At 35.0% G+C, this 22,766-nt stretch overlaps 1 protein-coding gene across 1 annotated transcript in view; it reads right to left on the reverse strand.

Moving 5' to 3' along the window:
* Nucleotides 1-22,766, reverse strand: part of VPS13B (vacuolar protein sorting 13 homolog B) — a 611,735-nt gene that overhangs the window by 583,890 nt on the left and 5,079 nt on the right. The window contains exon 2 of the mRNA XM_080801635.1: nt 12,412-12,555. Within this exon, the coding sequence (XP_080657761.1) occupies nt 12,412-12,555 (144 nt within the window). The remainder of the gene's footprint in view (nt 1-12,411; nt 12,556-22,766) is intronic.

The raw sequence follows: 22,766 nt of genomic DNA on the forward strand, positions 1-22,766 counted from the left end.
AGCTACAAAATAAGTAATAAAATGGCAATACATATCAATAATTACTTTGATTGTAAAAAGAATAAACAATCCAATCAAAAGATTCAGAGAGACAGAATGGACAAAAAATATAGACTCATCTATATGCTGCCTACAAGAGATACATTTCAGACCTAAACATACCTGCAGATTTAAAGTGAAGAGATGGAGAAACATTAATCATGCAAATGCATGTCAAAAGAAATCCAGAGTATGGAAAGACTGGGTGACTCAGTCAGCTTGGTGTCCAACTCTTGATTTCAGCTTAGGTCATGATCTCAGGGTTATGGGATTAAGCTCTGCACTGGGCCCCTCACTAAGCAGGAAGTCTGCTGGAGATATTTTCTCTCCTCTTTCTCCTCCCCACTGGGCACACTCTCACTCTCTTTCTCTCTCTCTAAAGTGAATAAATATTAAAAAAAAAAAAAAAGAAAAGAAAGAAAGAAAAAGCCAGAGTAGCGGTACTTTGTATCAGACAAAATAGACTTTAAAACAAAGACTGTCGGGGCACCTGGGTGGCTCAGTCAGTTAAGTGACTGCCTTCTGCTCAAGTCATGACCCCAGGATCCTGGGATTGAGCCAGGCAAGGAGCCTGCTTCTCCCTCTGCCCACTTCCTTGCTCATCTTTCTCCCTCTCACAACCACTTCTCAAACTACTTCAAATAAATAGAAAACGTAGGAAAACTTCCAAATTCATTCTATGAGGCCATCATACCCTGATACCAAAACCAGATAAAGACACCAAAAACAAACAAACAAAAAAACCCCTAAACTACAGGCCAACATCTCTGATGAACACAGATATAAAAATGCTCAACAAAATACTAGTGAACCAAATCCAACAATATATTAGTAATTTTTTTAAAAAAATCAACAACATGATCAACTGGGATTTATTTCTGGGTTGCAAGGGTGGTTCAATATTCACAAATCAACATGATACATCACATCAATAACAGAAAGGATAAGAACCATATATTGTCATTTCAATAGATGCAGAAAAAGCATCTGACAAAGTACAACATCCATTGATGACAGAAACCTTCAATAAAGTAGGTTTAGAAGGAACATACCTCAACATAATACAGGCCATATATGAAAAACCAACAGCAAGTATAATCCACAATGTGGAAAAACTGAGAGCCTTTCCCCTAAGATCAGGAACAAGACAAGGATGTCCACACTCACCACTTTTATTCAACATAGTAGCAGAGGTCCTAGCCACAGCAATCAAACAACAAAAACAAAAGGCATCCAAATTGGTAAGGAAGAAGTAAAACTATCACTATTTGCAGATGACATAATACTCTACACAGAGAGCCCAAAAGACTCCACCAAAAAACTGCTAGAACTGATTTACAAATTCAGTAAAGGCAGGATACAAAATCAACATATAGAAATCTGCTGCATTTCTGTATACCAGTAATGAACCAGCAGAAAAAAATTATGAAAACAATCCTATTTATAATTGCACCAAAAACCATAAGATACCTAGGAATAAACCTAAACAAAAAGGTAAATGATCTATACTCTGAAAACTACAGAACACTCCTGAAAGAAACTGAAGATGACACAAAGAAATGGAAAGATATTCCATGTTAGTGGATTAGAAGAACAAATATTGTTAAATTCTCTATACGACTTAAAGCAACTAAACATTCAATACAATCTCTATCAAAATATCACCAGTATTTTTCACAGAGCTAAAACAATCCTGAAATTTGTATGGAACCACAAAGGACTCCAAATGGCCAAAGCAATCTTGAAAAGAAAATCAAAACTGGAGGCATCACAATTCTAGACTTCAGATTATATTACAGGGCTGTAGTGGTCAAAACTGTATGCTGCTGACATAAAAACCACACACATAGATCAATGGAACAGAATAGAAAACCTAGAAATGAAACCACAATTATACAGTCAATTAATCTTCAACAAAGCAGGAAAAAATACCCAATAGAAAAAAGACAGTCTATTCAACAAATGGTATTGGGAAAACTGGACAGTAACATGCAAAAGAATGAAACCGGACCACTTTCTTACACCATACACAAAAATAAACTCAAAACGGATTAAAGACCTAAATGTGAGACAGAAAACCATAAAAGTCCTTGAAGAAAGCACAGGATTTAATTTCTTGGATGTCAAAACTTTTCTCTAGCTAGATCTCCTGAGGCAAGGGAAACAAGAGCAAAAATAAAGTATTGGGACTTCATCAAAACAAAAAGTTTCTGCACAGTGAAGGAAACAATCAACAAAACTAAAAGACAGCCTACAGAATGGGAGAAGGTATTTACAAATGACATATCTGATATAACCCTGATAGAAAGTTCATATCCAAAATCCATAGAGAACTTTTCAAACTCAACACCCCCAAAAACAAATAATCCAGTTAAAAATGGGAAGACATGAATAGACATTTTTCCAAACAAGACTTACAGATGGCCAAGAGACACATGAAAGGATGCTCCACATCACTCATTAGGTAAAAGCCAATCACAATTAGAAGGATATCACCTCACACCCGTCAAAATGGCTAAAATCATAACACATGAAACAGATGTTTTTAGGGATGTGGAGAAAGGGAAACACTCTTGCACTGTTGCTGGGAATGCAAGCCACTGCAGCTACTGTGGAAGACAGTATAGTTCTTCAAAAAGTTAAAAATAGAACTATTCTATGATTCACCAAATGGACTACCAGGTATTTACCCAAAGAATACAAAAACATTAATTCAAAGGGATACATGCACCCCAGTGCTTACAGCAACATTATCTAAATACCCAATTTGTTGAAACAGCCCAAATATCCACTGATTAATTAATCAAAAAAGAAGATGTGGTATATACATACACAATGGAGTATTATTCAGCCATAAAAAAGAATGAAATCTTGCCATTTGCAACAACTGGATGGAGCTAAAGAGTATAGTGCTATGTGAAATAGGGCAGTCAGAGAAAGACAAATACCATATGATTTCATTCATATGTGGAATTTAAGAAACAAAACAAACAAGCAAAGGGTGGGGGAAAGAGCAATAAACCAAGAAATAGACTCTTAACTATAGAGAACAAACTTTCTGGTTACCAGAGGGGAGGTGGGTAGGGGAAAGAGTGAAATAGGCAATGGGAATTAATGAGTACACTTGTAGTGATGAACACAAAGAAATTAAAATAATTAAAATTAAAATTAAAATAAAAAGTTAAATTCCCAATGAAGAAAAGTCCAAGAAAGGTACTTCACTGGTGAATTACACCATATATACACAGAAGAATTAATGCCAATCCCTCTCAAACATCCAAAAAACTGAACAGGATGGAATACTTCCAAATTCACCTTATGAGTCCAACATTACTCAGATACCAAACCCAGACAAGGACACTATAGGACAGTTACTGGCCAACATCCCTGAAAATATATATGTAAAAATTTTCAGTAAGGTATTAGCAAACTGAATTCAACAGCATATTAAAAAAAATCATAGCGCATGATCAAGTGGGATTTATCCCTGGGATGCCAGGATGGTTTAACATATGCAACACATCACATTAACAAATGAAGGATAAAAATCATATCTCATTAGATGCAAAAAAAGTATGACAATATTCAACATCCTTTCATGATAAAAGCTTTCAACAAATTAGGTATAGAAGGAATGTACTTCAACATGATAAAAGTCATATATGACACCACGACAGCTAACATCATACTCAATGGTGAAAAGATGAAAGCTATTCCTCTAAGAATAGGAAAAAGATAAAAATGCCCAGTCCCACTACTTTCACTCACTCAAAGTAATTCTGGAAATCCCAGCCACAGCAACTAGGAAATAAAAGGAAACAAAAGGCATCCAAACTGGAAAGTGAGCATTAAAATTATGTTGGCAGATAACATTATCTTACATATAGAAAACTCTAAAGAATCCTACAAAAAACATTGCAGGACTAATAAATTCAGTAAAATTACAGGATAAAAGTAAATACACAAAAATAAGTGTTTTTATATGCTATTAATGAGTTATCAGAGAGAAATTTAAGAAGCATTCTTGTTTACAACAGCATCAAAAAACAAAACACTGTATCTAAAGTGCTCTACAGGGGCGCCTGGGTGGCTCAGTTAAATAAGTGTCTGACTTTGGGTCAGGTGACAAACCCAGAGTCCTGGGAGCAAGTCCCACCTTGGGCTCCTGCTCAGTGGGGAGTCTGCTTCTCTCTTTCTCTTTCTCAAATAAATAAATAAAATCTTTAAAAAAAAAAAGTGATCTACAGATTCAATGCCATCCCTATCAAAATTCCAATGGCATTTTTTCACATATATAGGAAAAACAATTCCAACATTCGTATGGAGCCACAAAAACGATCTCAAATAACCAAAGTAATCTTGAGAAAGAAGAACAAAGCTGGAAGCATCACACTTCCTGACTTCAAATATATTACAAAACTACAGCAATCAAAACAGTATGGTACTGGCATAAAAACAGACACACATCAATGAAAGAGAACTGAGAGCTGAGAAATAAACCCATACATATACAGTCAACTAATCCTGGATAAAGGCACCAAGAACACACAATGGAGAGATGATGGTCTCTTCAATAAATCATGCTGGAGAAAACTGGATATCCAGTTACAAAACGATAAATGAAAACGGACTCATCTTACACAACTCATACAAATTAACTTAGAATGGATAAAAGAGTTAAATATAAGACCTGAAATTGTTCAATTACTAAAAGAAAACATAATGGAAAAGGTTCCTTGACATCAGTCATAGCAATGATTTTTAGAAACACCACCAAAAGTACAGGCAACAAAAACAAAAACTAAGAAAAAAAGGAAAGAAAAAAGAAAAAAAAAGAGTGGGACTACATCATATTAAAAAGCTTCTGCACAGCCAAGGAAACTATCAACAAAATGAAAAGACAACCTATGGTATGGGAGAATATATGTGTAAGCCATATATCTCGTAAGGGGTTAATATCTGAAATATAAAAAATGAACTTCTACAATATCAAAGAACAATCCAAGTAAAAATGAACAAAAGAATTGAATAAATATTTTTCTAAACAAGTTACATAAATGACCAACAGATACCTGAAAAGATGCTGAACATCAACAACCGTTAAGAAAAACACAAATCAAAACCACAATGAAATATAACCCCAAACCTCTTAGGATGACTATTATCATATAGACAAGAAATAACAAATTCTGAAAATAGGGAACCTTTGTAAAACATTGGTGGTAATATAAATTGGTATTGGCTTTATGGAAAACTGTACAGAGGTTCCTCAAAAATTCAAAAATAAAACCACCGTATTATCCACTTCTGGCAATCCCACTTCTGGTTATATATGAAAAGAAAACAGTATTATTTCAAAGAGACATCTGTATTCTCATGTTCACTGCAGCATTATTCACAATAGCCATAAGTGGAAATAACCTAAGTGATACATACATACATACACACACAAACACGAACACACGCGCACATACACACATACATGCACATTATTCAGCTGTGAAAAATAAAGAAATCCTGCCATTTGTAACAACACAGATGAACCTGAAGTACATTGTGGTAAATGAAATAAGCCAGAAAAAGACAAATACTATGTGGAATCTGAAAAAAAAAAAAAAAAAAAAAAAAGTGTCGGGGCGCCTGGGTGGCTCAGTGGGTTAAGCCTCTGCCTTCAGCTTGGGTCATGATCCCAGGGTCCTGGGATTGAGCCCCACATCGGGCTCTCTGCTCCACGGGGAACCTGCTTCCTCCTCTCTCTCTGCCTGCCTCTCTGCCTACTTGTGAGCTCTGTCTGTCAAATAAATAAATAAATAAATGTGTCAAACTCATAGAAACAATGGAATAATAATGTTTGCCAGGTCCTGGATGAAATGGGCAATGTCAAAGGATACAACTCTTTAGTTATAAGCTGAACAAGACCTAAGATTCTAAGGTACAACTTGGTGACTACAGTTAATACTACTATATTGTATACTTGAAATTTGCTAAGAATAGATCTTATTCTCATCAAAAAAAAAATAAATAAAAAGTTAAAAAAAGAAAAAAGTTAACTGTGAGGTAAAAGGTATTAACTTGATGGTATGAATCCTTTCACAATGTATACTTACATCATCACATTGTACACTTTAAATAAATGCATTTTGTCAACTACATCTCCATAAAAGTGGGACTAAAATGAAAAAACACAGCCAATAACCAAAATATATAAATACATAAATAAAGGATTCCACCCACAGTGAAACTCAGAAGTATCTATTTCTCTACTACATTCCAAAGCAGACTCAGAATACAATCTCTGGTATTAATCTTAGAAGATTGAAGGTATACAGAAAAGAATAGGAAGCACTTTAATGCTTGCTGCACCTGACTAAACTGAATACCTCACTTACCAGAAGAATTTGGTACACTTCTCAGTGCAAGTAAATTCAGGATCAGATTCATGTATTTAAAATTTCTTCAGCAAAACACATACTTTTCTGTGTATCTTAAAGAAATGGTAATTTGTCTTATTCTTCTCTCAGCTGAGAATGTGAAGGAACATTTACAACTACTACTGTCACTCCTCTACGTGTTACTTGGTTTTGAATTACTCAATTTCTCCACCCTTTCCTGTGGCCTGCCACCAGGGCAGATAACTTAGGAATCACTGCCAGGGACTTTCAGGATTCTCCTCTGCTGAATCCTCCATTCACCTTCTTTACACAAAAGGTCAATGCCCCACTTCCCAGTCTTATTTCACCACTCCAGTTACAACACCACACACAAGAATTCAAACCCAAGGTCTCAAGTTATAGGCAGCACACATAGCCAAAGACTGAAAATTATTTATCTATATACTCCATTTATAAAATTCTTCACTAGATCAAAATGATATGAAGTTACTATAATTCATTTTATCGACAATTATGTGGCTTTTCTGAACTGTTACACAGGAACCATGTACACATGTACCAGAGTATTCATCTCCTTCACAATATAAAAGGGGTTCCCTTGTGAGAGTAAAGACACTACCCATAATTTACAGGGAATTCTTTCTCACTTTTTTATATGAGGAAGCTACAGACAGAATGCAGACTAGATTATCTGCTATTGTAATCACCACTATCATTAACCCACAGCATTGCAAGTGAGGAAATCAATAATAGTACAATAAATTCCACAGTCCAAGTCAGCATTTCTGAACCCTGTTAAATTTCTGAAAAGATAGTTGTCTTAGTCCATTTGGGCTGCTATAAAAAATACCACAGACTGGGTAGCTTGGTAGCTTATAACAGCAACAAATTTATTTCTCACAGTTCTGGAGGCTGGGAAGACCAGGATCAAGGTGCCAACATGGTCTGGTTTGAGGGCCCTCTTTCCGGTTCATAGCTGGTACCTTTTCACTGTGTCCTCACATGGCAAAAGAGACAGGCATCTCTCTGGAGCCTCTTTAGATGACACTAATCCCATTTATGAGGGCTCATGACTTAAGCATCTCCCAAAGATCCTATCTCCTAACACCATTATCTTTGGGGAGAATTTCAATATATGAATTTTGGCAGGAGTGGGAGTGAGTGAGGGGGAGGAGGACACATTCAAATGACTACTAAAGTAGTAGTCACTTAAATGAATCCCACCTCATTTAAGAGAATTAAAGTGTGGTGGTGTTTTTTTTCCTAAAGGCCATATAAATATTGTTAATAGCCTTACCAACACTTCCTTCTGCATAGTGCTCAAGCTTCAAGCACAAGATAGGATACTTCCCTCTTCGAGACTAACTAAACAAATAATGGACTTCCACAGTACCAAAATGTGCAAGGAGAAAGGACAACAAGATTGTCCTGTAACTCCAAGCACTATCCAGAGACTAAAAGTACATACATACATTAAGAAAAAGCTGTTTGTTTTTCCCCAGTTTTTACTGATAACTCTAAAGTGTTGGTTTGATACAAAATATTTTTGGTTTTTTTTTTTATGAACAGTGAGTATTCTATAATTAGCCTTGCAAACAGTCATATTTATCAGGTTTAAAGATTTTATAGGGTTTTTTTTGGGGGGGGGAGGTTGTTGTTTTTGTTTTTTAAACTTTCTAGGTCATACAGAGGCCCAAACAAATAGTTCTTTAAAAACAAATTTACTACTGCTCTAGGTTGAAGAAGCTTTTTTGCAAGAGTTATTAATAAGATGAACAAAGCATATACAACCATAGAATAAGAACTATGCAGCAAGTCTTGCCCTCTTTTACAGGTGAGGCCCACAGAGACTGAAAAGCAAGAATATGCAAAAGGAGAGGAGCACATAGTTAAATGTAAGTTACTGAGCTAAGTGTTGGATCCACATAGTTCATTAGAGTGAACTAGTTAAATAAGTCAGACCTGGACCACTGAAGATGTGTCATGAATCAAATTCTGCAACCAAAGTTAAAAAAAAAAAAAAAAAAAAGCTCACAAGTAAAATCTGAAGGGTCTAAAGGTGGGTTAGATGACAGAAATGTCTCCCAGAGTAAACAGCTAATAGTTAAGTATTTTCCGAGTGAAATATCAATGTATTAAAAAAATTCAGTGTGGATATGAGGAATTTCAGAAACAAGACAGAGGATCATAGGGGAAGGGAAGGAAAAATGAAACAAGACGAAACCAAAGAAGGAGACAAACCATAAGAGATTCTTAATCTCAGGAAACAGGGGAGGGAGGTGGGAGGGTTGGGGTAGCTGGGCGATGGACACTGGGGAGTGTATGTGCTATGGTGAGTGCTGTGAATTGTGTAAGACTGATAAATCACAGACCTGTACCCCTGAAACAAATAACACATTATATGTTAATTTAAAAATAATATAACAGGGGCGCCTGGGTGGCTCAGTTGGTTAAGCTACCGCCTTTAGCTCAGGTCATGATCCTGGAGTCCCGGGATCGAGTCCCGCATCAGGCTCCCAGCCCTGTGGGAAGTCTGCTTCTCCCTCTGACCTTCTCCTCTTTTATGCTCTCTCTCATTCTCTCTCTTTCTCTCTCAAATAAATAAATAAAATCTAAAAAAAAAAAAAAAACAAATATTTAAAAATAATATAACAATTCAGTGTGAACATCACGGTGGTCTTTATTTGACCTAACACAACAACTTGGGGGCACCTGGGTGGCACAGATGGTTGAGCATCAGCCTTTGGCTCAGGTCATGATCTCCAGGTCCTGGGATCAAGCCCAGTGTCAGGCTCCCAGCTCAGCGGGGAGCCTGCTTCTCCCTCTCCCCCTGCTTGTGCTGTCTCTCTCTCTCTCTCTCAAATGAATAAATAAAATCTTTAAAAAAAAAAAAAATTAAGCACAATAACTTGTGTCACCCTGTCATCAAAAAAAAATCTCTATAAAACTAATTACAGGGGGGCCTGGGTGGCTTGGTCAGTTGAGCTACATACTCTTGGCTTCAGCTCAGGTCCTGATCTCAGGGTGGAAAAATGGAGATCCACACTCAGCAGAGAGTCGGCTTGAGACTCTCTCCCTTTCCTTCTCTCCCAAGTTCATGCATGTGAACTCACTAAAACAAACAAGTCTTAATTATCATATGATCTCTCTGATATGATGAATTTGAGAGGCAGGATAAGGGGTTGTGGGGGGTAGGGAAGGAAAAAATGAAACAAGATGGGATCGGGAGGGAGACAAACCATAAGAGACTTTTAATCTTATAAAACAAACTGAGGGTTGCTGGGGCGTAGTGGGTAGGGATAAGGTGGCTGGGTTATGGACATTGGGAGGGTATGTGCTATGGTGAGTGCTGTGAAATGTGTAAGCCTGATGATTCACAGACCTGTACCCCTGGGGCAAATAATACATTATATGTTAATAAAATATTGTTGCATGAAAAAATAAATAAATAAATCTTTAAAAAACGACTTATAGAGACATGCTACGGCAGTATATTTTAATTATGACTAGAGTCACCCTCAATCATCATACATCTCTTTAAGTCTCCTTAGAAGGTTACATAAATATCTTGACAATGTTGTTCAGTGCACTGAAGAGCAGGAAATCAACAAATGTTGGTAGAATTAAACTGAACTTTACAAACTAGACAAACCTTCTTATCAAGGCATTTAGCAATATTATATTTTTGTAATGACATTTTCTGAATTAGATCTCAAATTTCTAACTTTTAAGTTGTATTTATTACATTGTCAAATATCAACAGATTCATATCAAAGATTCATATCTATAACTCTAAATGATCCCTTCATTTAACCAACCTCCCACACTAATTTATGAAATAAGTCATGTGATTCTACAATGTAATAATTTGAAATAATTTAAATTAAATATGGGCTTATTCAGTTTTACTAGTACATGTGTAACTTTTTAACTTAATTTCCTACTACACTAATCAAAGCCTAAAATAGGAAAATAAACTGTTTAAAAATGTGTTTCATCTACAATGTCTTACTGAAAAATTAATTCCAATCACTAACCTAAGTATTACTCTCCAGGGATGGACACTGCTGAATAATTTGTCCAAATGTCAACTGCAATTTTAAAAAATCTTTTCTACCTCAAAATTTTAAACATCTGCAAAAAATACTTGTTTTGAGAGTAGTTTACATTCATGACACTTGACCTTTTGCTGTACACACCACAAAATTCAAGTCTCAAATACCATGCAAGCAGGAAACCTGATCATTCCTGCAGTAGCCATCTGCATGGTCCAATATCAAATATTAGTTCTAGGTTGCACTAAGTCATGTGTTACAAATCTTTTTCTGCAGCCTCTATAATTAGTTGTAATTTGCCTCTTTTAAAATGTGTTTCTTATGGGACATCTGGCCTTGAAACTTCCACCTTCCAATTGAAAAAATACTTAGTGTCTGGATTTTTTTTCTCTTTTAATATGGAGCACTCCATGGGTGGTATAACCAAGTCCAGACTTCTAAAAAAAAAAAAATTAAATTCCAGGAACAGATGATGATTAAGGCCACTTAAGTATTACCTAAAATGAATATAAAATAAAACTCTGTTGTAAGAGAACTATTTCACAGATTTCTAAATACATCTCCCGTGTTTTTCATGTTTACAAAATAAATTCTCATGGAAATATAGCATTGATCTACTTACTTCCAGAAACTACATCAAATTAGATAATAAAAGATTAGAATCAAAGATTTCATAAAAGGAAAAAAGGATGAGCCCAGTGGGCTGATACGACAAAATATCTTCTTAAAATAGGAAATTATTTTAACATCATCAATAACCTTAGTTCACAGACTGGTTATATTTAAGACACACTAAAATTGCCCTAACATTTAATAAATTATTAAATTGTTAAAATTAATACTCATCATCATCAACTCATTTGGTTCTAGAAAGCATTTTTTAAACTGCAAGTGAAATATGGGCTAACAAAAAAGTAGTAAAAATGAAGAGACACTACTTTTCTATGAAAAGGAAAATTTTGTAATATACTGCTATCAGATCTATTTGCTTCCTAGGTTAAATAATTTTTCCTAGAAACTTCTTAAAAAATCAGTATTACACCTTTACAAAAAAGAACAAACACTAAGAAATGTAAAATGGTCAGAGAAAAGGTCAGAAAAAAAAAATCAGCTTCTGATGCCAAAACTTCAAAAACACAATGATATTTGATAGGTTTCTTAAATCCTACATATGAGTGAAATCATATGGTATTTGTCTTTCAATGACTTATTTTGCTTAGCATAATACTCTCTAGATCTATCCACATCATTCTTTTTATGGCTGAGTAATATTCCATTGCGTATATATATACCACAGCTTCTTTATCCATTCAAATCAGTAAATAGGGAAAAAAGGAGGCAAACTAAGAAACAAACTTTAAACTATAGAGAACACACTAATGGTTACCAGAGGGGAGGTGGGTATAGGGATATGTGAAATAGATGATGGGGATGCACTTGTGATGAGTACCAGGTGTTGTACAGAAGTGTTAAATTACTATATGCTACACCTGAAATTACTGTAACACTGTATGTTAACTCAAATTAAAATTTCATCTCAAAAAATGAGAAATGTTCATCTCATTTAAAAATGTCATGTAAATATAAAAAAAAATCATACAGCTCTTTTACAAAAATTCAAAAACTTCACCTGAAAATTGGACACAATCAGGTCCTACTTCTAGTAGAGACAGATAATAAGCCATCTACATGATCTCTATGATGGCTATGATTAGATTCAGTGAAATCAGTATGAAAATAACCATTAGAATGTTTTATCCAAATATAAGAATACCCTTTTGCAATTATGTTACTTTAATAGGCATGTAAGAAACTGTAAGTGTATATAAACTTTGTGTAAAAGGTGACATATACCAAAAGTTAAAGATATAACACCATTAACTATTAAAATAGGTTAACATAAAGAACTAGATTCAATAACTTACCTGTATTCCATCTTTAAGTTTCAAAATGCATTCCATTGTATTGATGGTAATTACTACTGGTTCTGAACCCAGTTTTGTCCAGGGTACATGGATCCTCAACTCATGAATATGTCCACTTAAAAAAGTGAATGGCAATTTCAGTTCCTTAAAACAAAAATATTAAAAGTTAGTAAGTGCTTAATTTTTTCATTATAATATCCACATTACTTTCTGAAAAGAGAAATGAAATTTCTTTTTTTTTTTTTTTAAAGATTTTTATTTATTTATTTATTTGACAGACAGAGATCACAAGTAGGCAGAGAGGCAGGCAGAGAGAGAAAGAGGAAGAAGCAGGCTCCCTGCCGAGCAGAGAGCCCGATGCGGGACTCGATCCCAGGACCCTGAGATCATGACCTGAGCCGAAGGCAGAGGCTTAACCCACTGAGCCACCCAGGCGCCCCGAGAAATGAAATTTCTAAAGCAAAAATATTTTAAGAAATACTGTTCAACAAAAAGTATCAAATAACTTGTTAAACTATAGGTTATGATACAGAACACAAACCTATTGTACAAGTTACTTTTAATAAGCTAGTTAACCTGCCTCGGCCTCCATTTCTTTTTCTGCTGAATGGATATAATATAAAATATGTGGTACATAACAGAAGTTCATATATGATAGTGGTTGTAATAATCACAGTAGACAGCAGCACTGAGATAACTGAATAGCATATTGTTTAAAATCTCCATTCAAAAACATGCCTCTAAAATGTGTTTTAAACTAACAGAACAGGACTGTAGGCAAGTTAAAAGGGTATGAAGAGAGCAGAGTTAAGAGATAAGAGAGTGAGTGACCCAACAAAATAAAAATTAACCAAACTTGAAAAATAAAAAAAGGTACAGAGTTTTACCTAATTAAAGATTGTACCCGGATACTATCTGGTCATAAAATTTAAATATTTTCTTACTGATTTCCATTACTATTAGAAAGAAGGTGAGAAATGAAAACATAAATGTCACCATAATCACTTTATATTACTAACTTGTTACACTGACAAAATTCTTAAAATTTACAAAGGAAAAAATTGCAGTGTGGATTATACTTCAATCACATTTTAAGTTACTTCAACTATTTGTGAAAATTAAGGTATACATTAAACTTATTCATCCACAATTGCCCATCTACTTAGGGTAGCAACAAAGCAAAAAAGCTAAATATGGGCAATATGGCAAACCACTGGGAAACTTGTTGAATATATCTGTGTCTCAGTTCATCTGTAAAATCTGGATAACAATAGTATCACTGAGAATTAACTGAATTTATACAAAGTGCTCAGAATATTATCTTCCTCTAAGAACAACTGTTATAAAAATGCTAACTATGCTTACAAACATATGGGCCTCATATAGGTCTTCAGAAGTCTTTTTTTCCTGCAAGGGCAGAATACTTAAAATCTATTTCTACTACATTATTCTAATGGAGTGTCACATTTTAAGTATTTACCATTAAAATTTGAAAGATCAATCTGAAGTATAAACCAATTATATTTTCATCAGCATCTATAACAAAAACAATGTTTACTCAGCACTTGTTATGTACCAGGCACTTTACCAGCATACAATTATTTAATCCTTGTAAGACCCCCAAAAGGTAAATACTATTATTCTACCAATTTTACAGATGAAGAATCTGAGGCATGGAAAGGTCAAGTAACCTCCTAAAATGACACAACTTGGAAAACCAGGACTCAAAACTGGAAAATATGATGCCAGAACCCTTCCTCTTCACAACTATACTTCATCTATACTTCCATTATGAGAACTTAATACCTTTCCATTGGTTATGCATCTATTTGGACAATGAGCCCATGACAGTGCCATCTCTACCACTTCCTGACTTGTCTAACAAAGGAACACTTGTGAAATGCCTACCACAGTCGCAATTTATGGGTACAAATTGGATTTTTGCAGGAAGTAGTCAAAAGCACCTGAATCAAACTCAAGACCTTGGTATCATCAGAAGGCTGCTAATCAACTTTACTACTACTACCTAAACACTAACACAAGAGGTAGCATTCTATATTTGAACATGGAATTTTGAGCCATATCACCCATACTGAAATCCACTTGAAGTTCGACACTTATCATCTGACTACAATCAAGATTATTTCCATTTCCTCAGAGTTGTGAAAAATGAGAATATATTTATGCCTTGTAAAAGACAAAACATGGATGTTGTTATAGTAGACAGACCGTCCTTAATATAACTATAAAAACAAGTCTCATTTCTTTTACTTCAAGATAAACTGTACAACTTTAAAATACTTTATTCACTTATAACTTTAGAAATACATTGCAAAAAACACATTCCAAAAACCAGAACATCTATGACTACACAAAGAATATCAGTAAAGAAGAATTTAAGAAGGGGGTTATAAAGTTCAAAAACCTAATTCTAGGTAGGCTATAACAAAATATTCTAACAAAAAACAGGCATACTTTAAAACTAAATTTTAGGGCGCCTGGGTGGCTCAGTGGGTTAAAGCCTCTGCCTTCAGCTCAGGTCATGATCCCAGGGTCCTGGGATCAAGTACCGCATTGGGCTCCCTGCTCAGCAGGGAGCCTGCTTCCCTCTCTCTCTCTGCCTGCCTCTCTATTTGTGATCTCTGTCAAATAAATAAATAAAATCTAAAAAAAAATTTTTTAATTAAAAAAAACTAATTTTATAAGTAACAAAACCAAACACAGACAAACCTAAAAACCTTCATGCAGCAAAGAAAACATTCGAGAGAGCAAAAAGGCAACCTATGTAATAGGAAAAAATATTTGCAAACCATTTATCTGATAAGGGTGAATATCTAAAATAAACAAAAAGTAATCCAATTTAAAAGTGGATAAATGATTGAATAGATATTTCTCAAAAGAATATATACAAATTGCCAGCAAGTATATGAAAAGATGTTCAACATCACTAATCAAGGAAATGCAAATCAAAACCACAATGACCTACCATCTCACACCTGTTGGAAAGGCCATTATCAAAAGTAACAAGTGCTGGCAGGTATGAAGAGAAATTGGAATGCTTGTGTGCCGTTGGTGAAAATGTAAAATAATGCAGCCACTAAAGAAAGCATTATGGAAGTTCCTCAAAAATTAATAGAATCACCACATGAAAACAGTTCTGAGTATATATGAAAAATAACTGAAAATAGGATCTCAAAAAGATATTTTCAGAACCATTTCACTGCAGCATTAACCACAATAGTCAAGAGGTGGAAGCAGCCTAAATGTCCACTGAAAGATAAATGGATAAAGATGTGGTATATACAATCAAATATATCCAGTCTTCTAAAAAGAGGAAATTCTGTCATGTGCTACAACATGACTAAACATGTTAAAGACATTATACTAAGTGAAATAAACCAGTCACAAAAAGACAAATACTATAAGATTCTACATATATAAGGTATCTGAAGTAGTCAAATTCTTAGATACAAAGTAAAATGGCGGTTGCCAGGTGCTGGGGGGAGAAGGAAAAAGGAAGTTGTTAAATGGTTATCGAGTTTTAATTTTTGAAAGATGAAGAAGTTCTACAGATCTACTAAATAACAATGTGCATATAGTTAACACTAGTCTATACTTCAAAATAGCTAAGATGGTAAATTTTATGTTACATGCTTTTTACTACAAAATAAAAATGAATATAGGACAGGACTTTAAGAATTCTGAGTTAGGGGGTGCCTGGGTGGAGCAGTGGGTTAAAGCCTCTGCCTTCGGCTTGGGTCATGATCTCAGGGTCCTAGGATCGAGCCCCATATCGGGCTCTCTGCTGGGTGGGGAGCCTGCTTCCTCCTCTCTCCCTGCCTGCCTCTCTGACTACTTGTAATCTCTGTCCATCAAATGAATAAATAAAATCTTCAAAAAAAAAAAAAAAAGAATTCTTTCCAAAAAGCAATCACAAAACTAGACAAAGTTGTCAAAAAAGAAAGAAAAAATCAGGGTCAAAAAAGAAGTCTAACCTAAGGCCACAGTATTTGTTGGTACAATCAACAAAACAGCAGACTGGCCAGAAAATTAACAGACTTGCTATGATTTCACATATCCCTGATAGTCTAGAAAGCTATATGCATTTGACAGGTTGTGCTTACTTAGAGGAGAGGGAACTAACAAGCTACACATTCATGGTTAACCAAGAGGCCTTGTAACCCAGTAAGTTTAAAAAAAAAAAAAAAAGAGGGGGGCAAGGATCACATTTATAAACTCCCTGAATTGTGAGCATTATCTAATATATGTATAGGAGTGGAAGAAAGTCTATGTAAAGAGTTAGATTTACTGGTTTAATGGTTTAACAGTCTCTAGCCAATCAATGGCTGATGACTGTTATTGTGACCCAGGGTAATCCCTAGAAAGCCAGAACTGAACACACAAAGAATGGCTGGAGGTGGTGGGGGGGGGATCAACATTAGAGGCCACACACCACAGGGGAAACACCAAAAATGTGGTTCAGGCAAATCAGTAAAAAGTAAACATAAAACAATATCAACAACAATCATCCCCTGTATAGAGGAAATCAGAATTCAGAGTTGCTATAACTTACTATCTATAAAATGTCCAGTTTTCAACCAAAAATTCTGAAACAAGGAAAGTATACAAATTAAATAAAAACTATCTCTGAGGGCGCTCAACTGTAAAACTTAGTTCACAAAGACTTCATAACATCTATTATGTTCAAAGAAATGAAGGAAACCATATTTACATGATCTAAGGAATACAGGACAATGATTCATCAAATAGAAAATATCAATGAGACAAATTGCCAAGAACAAAATGGAAATTACAGAATTCAAAAGTACAGTAAATTAAATGAAAAATCCACTAACAGAGCTCAACATCAACTGGCAAAAAGAATCAGTGAATCGACACCCTGACACATCACAGTGAAAAGCCAGGGACAATAAGAAAATCTTAAAATCAGAAATAGAAAAATCACTAACTTCTCATTACCCACAATGGCAAGAAGCCTGGGTGGCTCAGTGGGTTAATAAGCGCCTGCCTTCAGCTTAGGGAATCCTACATCAGGCTCCCTGCTCAACAGGGAGTCAGCTCCTCCTTCTCCCTCTGCCCCTCCCCCAGCTGTGCTCTCTCTCTCTCTCTCTCTCTCTCACACTGTCTCTCAAATAAATAAAATCCTAGGGAAAAAAAAAGAGAAGAAGAAAAAGAAGGTAATGAGATGACATTCAACAACAATAACTAAAAATTCTATACCCAGCAGATATCCTTCAAAAATGAAGGCAAAATAAAAGGAACACCCAAATAAAGACTCAGATAATTCACCGTTAACAGAATACTGAAAGTTCATCAGACTTGAAAGGAACACCAGACAGTAACTCAAATTCACAAAAAAGCACCAATGAATGTAATTATATAATCATTAAAGGACAATATAAACGTATATTTTCTCCTGACTTAAAAGGCCATTACCTAAAACACAATTATCAAATTGCACTGTTAGACTTATAACACAAAGGTGAAATATATATGACAATAGCACAAAGAAGAGGGAAGTAATGGAGCTATAACGGAGAAAGTTTCTGTATTTTAAGTAATATATTTAGCATTAATCTGAAATAGACTAAAAAACTGGATCCATATTGTAAGATCTGGAGTAACCGCTAAAAAGTAATGCGAAAATTAAAGAAATTAAAAATGAAACATTAAAAAATATCTACTGAATGTAAAAAATTGGTAAAGGATGAGAAAAACAAAAAAGAACACAAGAAATATTGACAATAGAAAATGGTAGATGGAAAGCCAACCATATGATTAAAAACATTAAATGTGGAGGGATTAAATACTCCAATTAAAAGGCAAAGATTGAATGGAAAGAAAAAAAAGGCAAAGATTGGGGGTGCCTGGGTGGCTCAGTCATTTAAAAGTCAGCCTTTGGCTGAGGTCATGATCCCAGGGTCCTGGAATGAAACCCCACCATGGGCTCTCTGCTCAACTGAGAGCCTGCTTCTCCCTCTCCCACTCCCCCTGCTTGTGTTTCTGTCAAATAAATAAATAAAATCTTTTTTTAAAAAATCAAATTATGTAGTACACCTAATATTATATTTTTATTTCACTTATATGTCAATTAAAAAGCAGTAAATGGGGGCGCCTGGGTGGCTCAGAGGGTTAAAGCCTCTGCCTTCGGCTCGGGTCATGATCCCAGGGTCCTGGGATCGAGCCCCGAATCACACCCTCTGCTCAGCAGAGAGAGTGCTTCCTCCTCTCTCTCTCTCTCTGCCTGCCTCTCTGCCTACTTGTGATCTCTATCTGTCAAATAAACAAATAAAATCTTTAAAAAAAAAAAAAAGGCAGTAAATAAAACTCTGAGGAAGTCATGTGACCCAGTTTCTTGCCTGGAATACCTGAAATACAACATTTTCTTGCTATTTAAACGGTATAGATTCTCTTTTTGGCATACAGGGAATTTTCATTTCTATGACATTAATTTCCAGCAATGTTTCCTCTCTCCTGTTTTGTTCCTTTGGGGTTTTTTTTTTGGGGGGGGGGGGTTGTGTGGGGTTTTTTGTTTTGTTTTGTTTGAGAGGGAGGCAAGGGGAAGTAGGCGAGAAAGAGAAACAGAATCTGAGACAGGGCTCAATCTCAGGACCCTGAGATCATGACCTGAGCGAAAATCAAAAGTCAGACACTTAACCAACTAAGCCAGTCAGGTGCCCCATTCCTGTTTTTCATATGACTGTTTTCCAAAATGAATAATTTATCCCCATCATGGGATGAAATTACAATGAACAAAATGAAGTTTGAAGAGGTAGTTAAAGCTAAATAACATGCCAGTAAAACTTTCAAAGAGATGGTACAAGGCATGAAGAAACACAACATGAAGCAAAAGGTTAAGACAATGAAAACAGTGTACTGAGAAAAACATATATATATATATATATATATATAATGCAAACAGCAACTACAGAAGAAATGGAGTACACTATTAAGAAAATAGACTTTAAGGAAAAAAATGTTATTGAAGATAACATTTGAAGGCACTTTATAACAATAGAAGGGTTGATTCAAAAATATATAAAAATATATGTGAGCATAGCAAGAGAACCCCAAAATACATAGAGTAAAAACTGACAAAAGTAAAAGGAAAGAAAGCTGGTTCAATAATTATACAGACTTTAATACTCACAATAATGTACAGATAGAAAATCAACCAAGATATGGAAGACCTGAACACTATCAACCAATTAAACCTGAAATCTATAAAACACTCCAACCAACAAACACAAAAATACACATTCATCAAGGAAAATCAGAAAGCATCAGAACTGAATGAAAATGAAAATACAAAATATCAAAATTTATGGGATGCAGCTAAAGACATTTATAGCTGTTTAAATGCCTATAATAGAAGAAATCTCCCAAAGTCAATAACCTAAACTTATACTGGAAATGGTAGAAAACAAGCTAAACCCAGCTGACCTAAACAAGCTAACCCAAATAAGCTAACCCAAACTGAACAAGCAAAAAGAAAGACCCCAATACCAACAAAATGAAGGGATGAGAGAGTATATATAGTCAAACTGTTGTAAGATTGTTCAGGAAATGGTAAAAGTACAAAGTTAGACTCTAATAAGTCAAATATCCATTCTGTAACCTTTGGGGTCAGCAACTGAAGCAATTTTTAAAACAGCATTATTAAAAAAAAAAAACCCTAAAGCAAAAAGAATTATTAGAATGAAAGAGGGACACATTTAAGAATGATTTTTAAGCATGTTGAATAAGATAACACTTAAATTTGTACACACCTAATAACAATTTCTAGGTATATAAGGTAAAAGTTGGCAAAATTAAAAAGTAGACAAATAATCATAACTGTAGATATTAACATACCTTAGTAACTGACAGAACAGCAGATATGAAAATCCACATGAATTTACAAGATTTTAAGTACACTATTAATTTGAAATAAGTGACATTTATGGAAGAATATAGCAACAGCTGCAGAATATACACTTTTTATCAACTGCATATAGAACATTTACAAAAATGACCTCATACTGATTCATAAATTATAGTGGATTAAAATAATACAGAGACCATGCTGACTGCAGTGGAATTAAATTAGAAATCAGTAACAGAAAAATAATTAGCAATTCCCCAAATGTTTGGAAATTAAGCACATACTTCTAAACCCATGAATCAAAGAAAAAAAAAGTCAAAATGGAAATAATTTTCTGAACAAAATAATGAAAAAGACAACATACGAAATTCTATGACATAAAGTTAAGTAGAGGGCAAAAAAAATACATGCATCAAATACATGCATTAAATGCATGTATTTCAATAGAAAAAAGTAGGAAGAAAAAATAAATGACAGAAGCTTCCACCTCAGGAAGCTAGAGAAAACAGTCAATCAAATCCAAAGGAAGTAGAATGGGAAAATAAAGCAACAACAACAACAAAAATCAGAAAAATCAGTTCTTTTGCAAATAAAATTAATAAAACCCTAACAATATTGATGATGAAGATACAAATCACTAATATCAGTAAGGAAAAAATATCACAACAGATCCTAGATTTTTTAAAAAAATAAGTCAACTTTAAACTGCACCAAAAAACCCAACTTTACGGCTTTACATACAGACAATTCTGAGCAGGGGCAGGAAATTTTTCAGTAAGGGCCAGATAGTATATATTTAAGGTATTTGCCATGTACTCTGTCCCAGCTACTCAACTCTGTCATTTTAGTTTTCAAAAGCTACCAAATAGCTGTGCTCCAATAAAATTTTACTTATAAAAGCACGTCCAAGCCATTGTTTGCTGAGCACCAGTTTTGAAGAAATGGAGAAATTCAGTGAAAACATAACTAACCAAAACTAACAAAAGAAGAGATAAAAATCTACATAGTCCTATATCTCATAAGAAATTAAATCATGGGGGTGCTTAGGCGGCCCAGTCCATTAAGTATCAACTCTTGGTTTCAGCTAAGGTCATGATCTCAGGGTCGTGAGATGGAGTCCCAAGTTGGGCTCCATGCTCAATGTAGTCCATTTGTCCATCTCCTCCTCCTCCACCCCAACCCCCTGCAAATAAATAAAATCTTTAAAAATCAGGTATTTAAAATTTTCCAACTAAGAAAACCATTGACCCACATGACTCCAGGAGATTAATTTTTCCTAAGATTTAAAAAACTAGTAAAAGAACAAAGTTGGAGATTACAAACATCTTGATTTCAAAACTTACTACAAAGTTATGATATTCAAATAATCTTCGACAAAAGAGGAAAAAATATCCAGTGGAAAAAAGACAGTCTCTTCAATAAATGGTGCTGGGAAAACTGGACAGCTATATGTAGAAGAATGAAACTCGACCATTCTCTTACACCGTACACAAAGATAAACTCAAAATGGATAAAAGACCTCAACGTGAGACAGGAATCCATCAGAATCCTAGAGGAGAACATAGGCAGTAACCACATCAACATTGGCCACAGCAACTTCTTTCAAGATATGTCTCCAAAGGCGATGAAAACAAAAGCGAAAATGAACTTTTGGGATTTCATCAAGATCAAAAGTTTCTGCACAGCAAAAGAAACAGTCAACAAAACAAAGAGGCAACCCACGGAATGGGAGAAGATATTTGCAAATGACAGTACAGACAAAAGGTTGATTATCCAGGATCTATAAAGAACTCCTCAAACTCAACATACACAAAATAGACAATCATATTAAAAAATGGGCAGAAGATATGAACAGACACTTCTCCAATGAAGACATACAAATGGCTATCAGACACATGAAAAAATGTTCATCATCACTAGCCATCAGGGAGATTCAAATTAAAACCACATTGAGATACCACCTTACACCAGTTAGAATGGCCAAAATTAGCAAGACCGGAAACAACATGTGTTGGAGAGAATGTGGAGAAAGGGGAACCCTCTTACACTGTTGGTGGGAATGCAAGTTGGTGCAGCCACTTTGGAGAACAGTGTGGAGATTCCTCAAGAAATTAAAAATTGAGCTTCCCTATGACCCTGCAATTGCACTACTGGGTATTTACCCCAAGGATACAGATGTAGTGAAAAGAAGGGCCATCTGTACCCCAATGTTTATAGCAGCAATGGCCACGGTCGCCAAACTGTGGAAAGAACCAAGATGCCCTTCAACGGATGAATGGATAAGGAAGATGTGGTCCATATACGCTATGGAGTATTATGCCTCCATCAGGAAGGATGAATACCCAACTTTTGTAGCAACATGGACGGGACTGGAAGAGATTATGCTGAGTGAAATATGTCAAGCAGAGAGAGCCAATTATCATATGGTTTCACTTATTTGTGGAGCATAACAAATAACATGGAGGACATG

The sequence above is a fragment of the Martes martes genome (assembly GCF_963455335.1).
Source record: "Martes martes genome assembly, chromosome: 4".
Lineage (NCBI taxonomy): Eukaryota > Metazoa > Chordata > Mammalia > Carnivora > Mustelidae > Martes > Martes martes.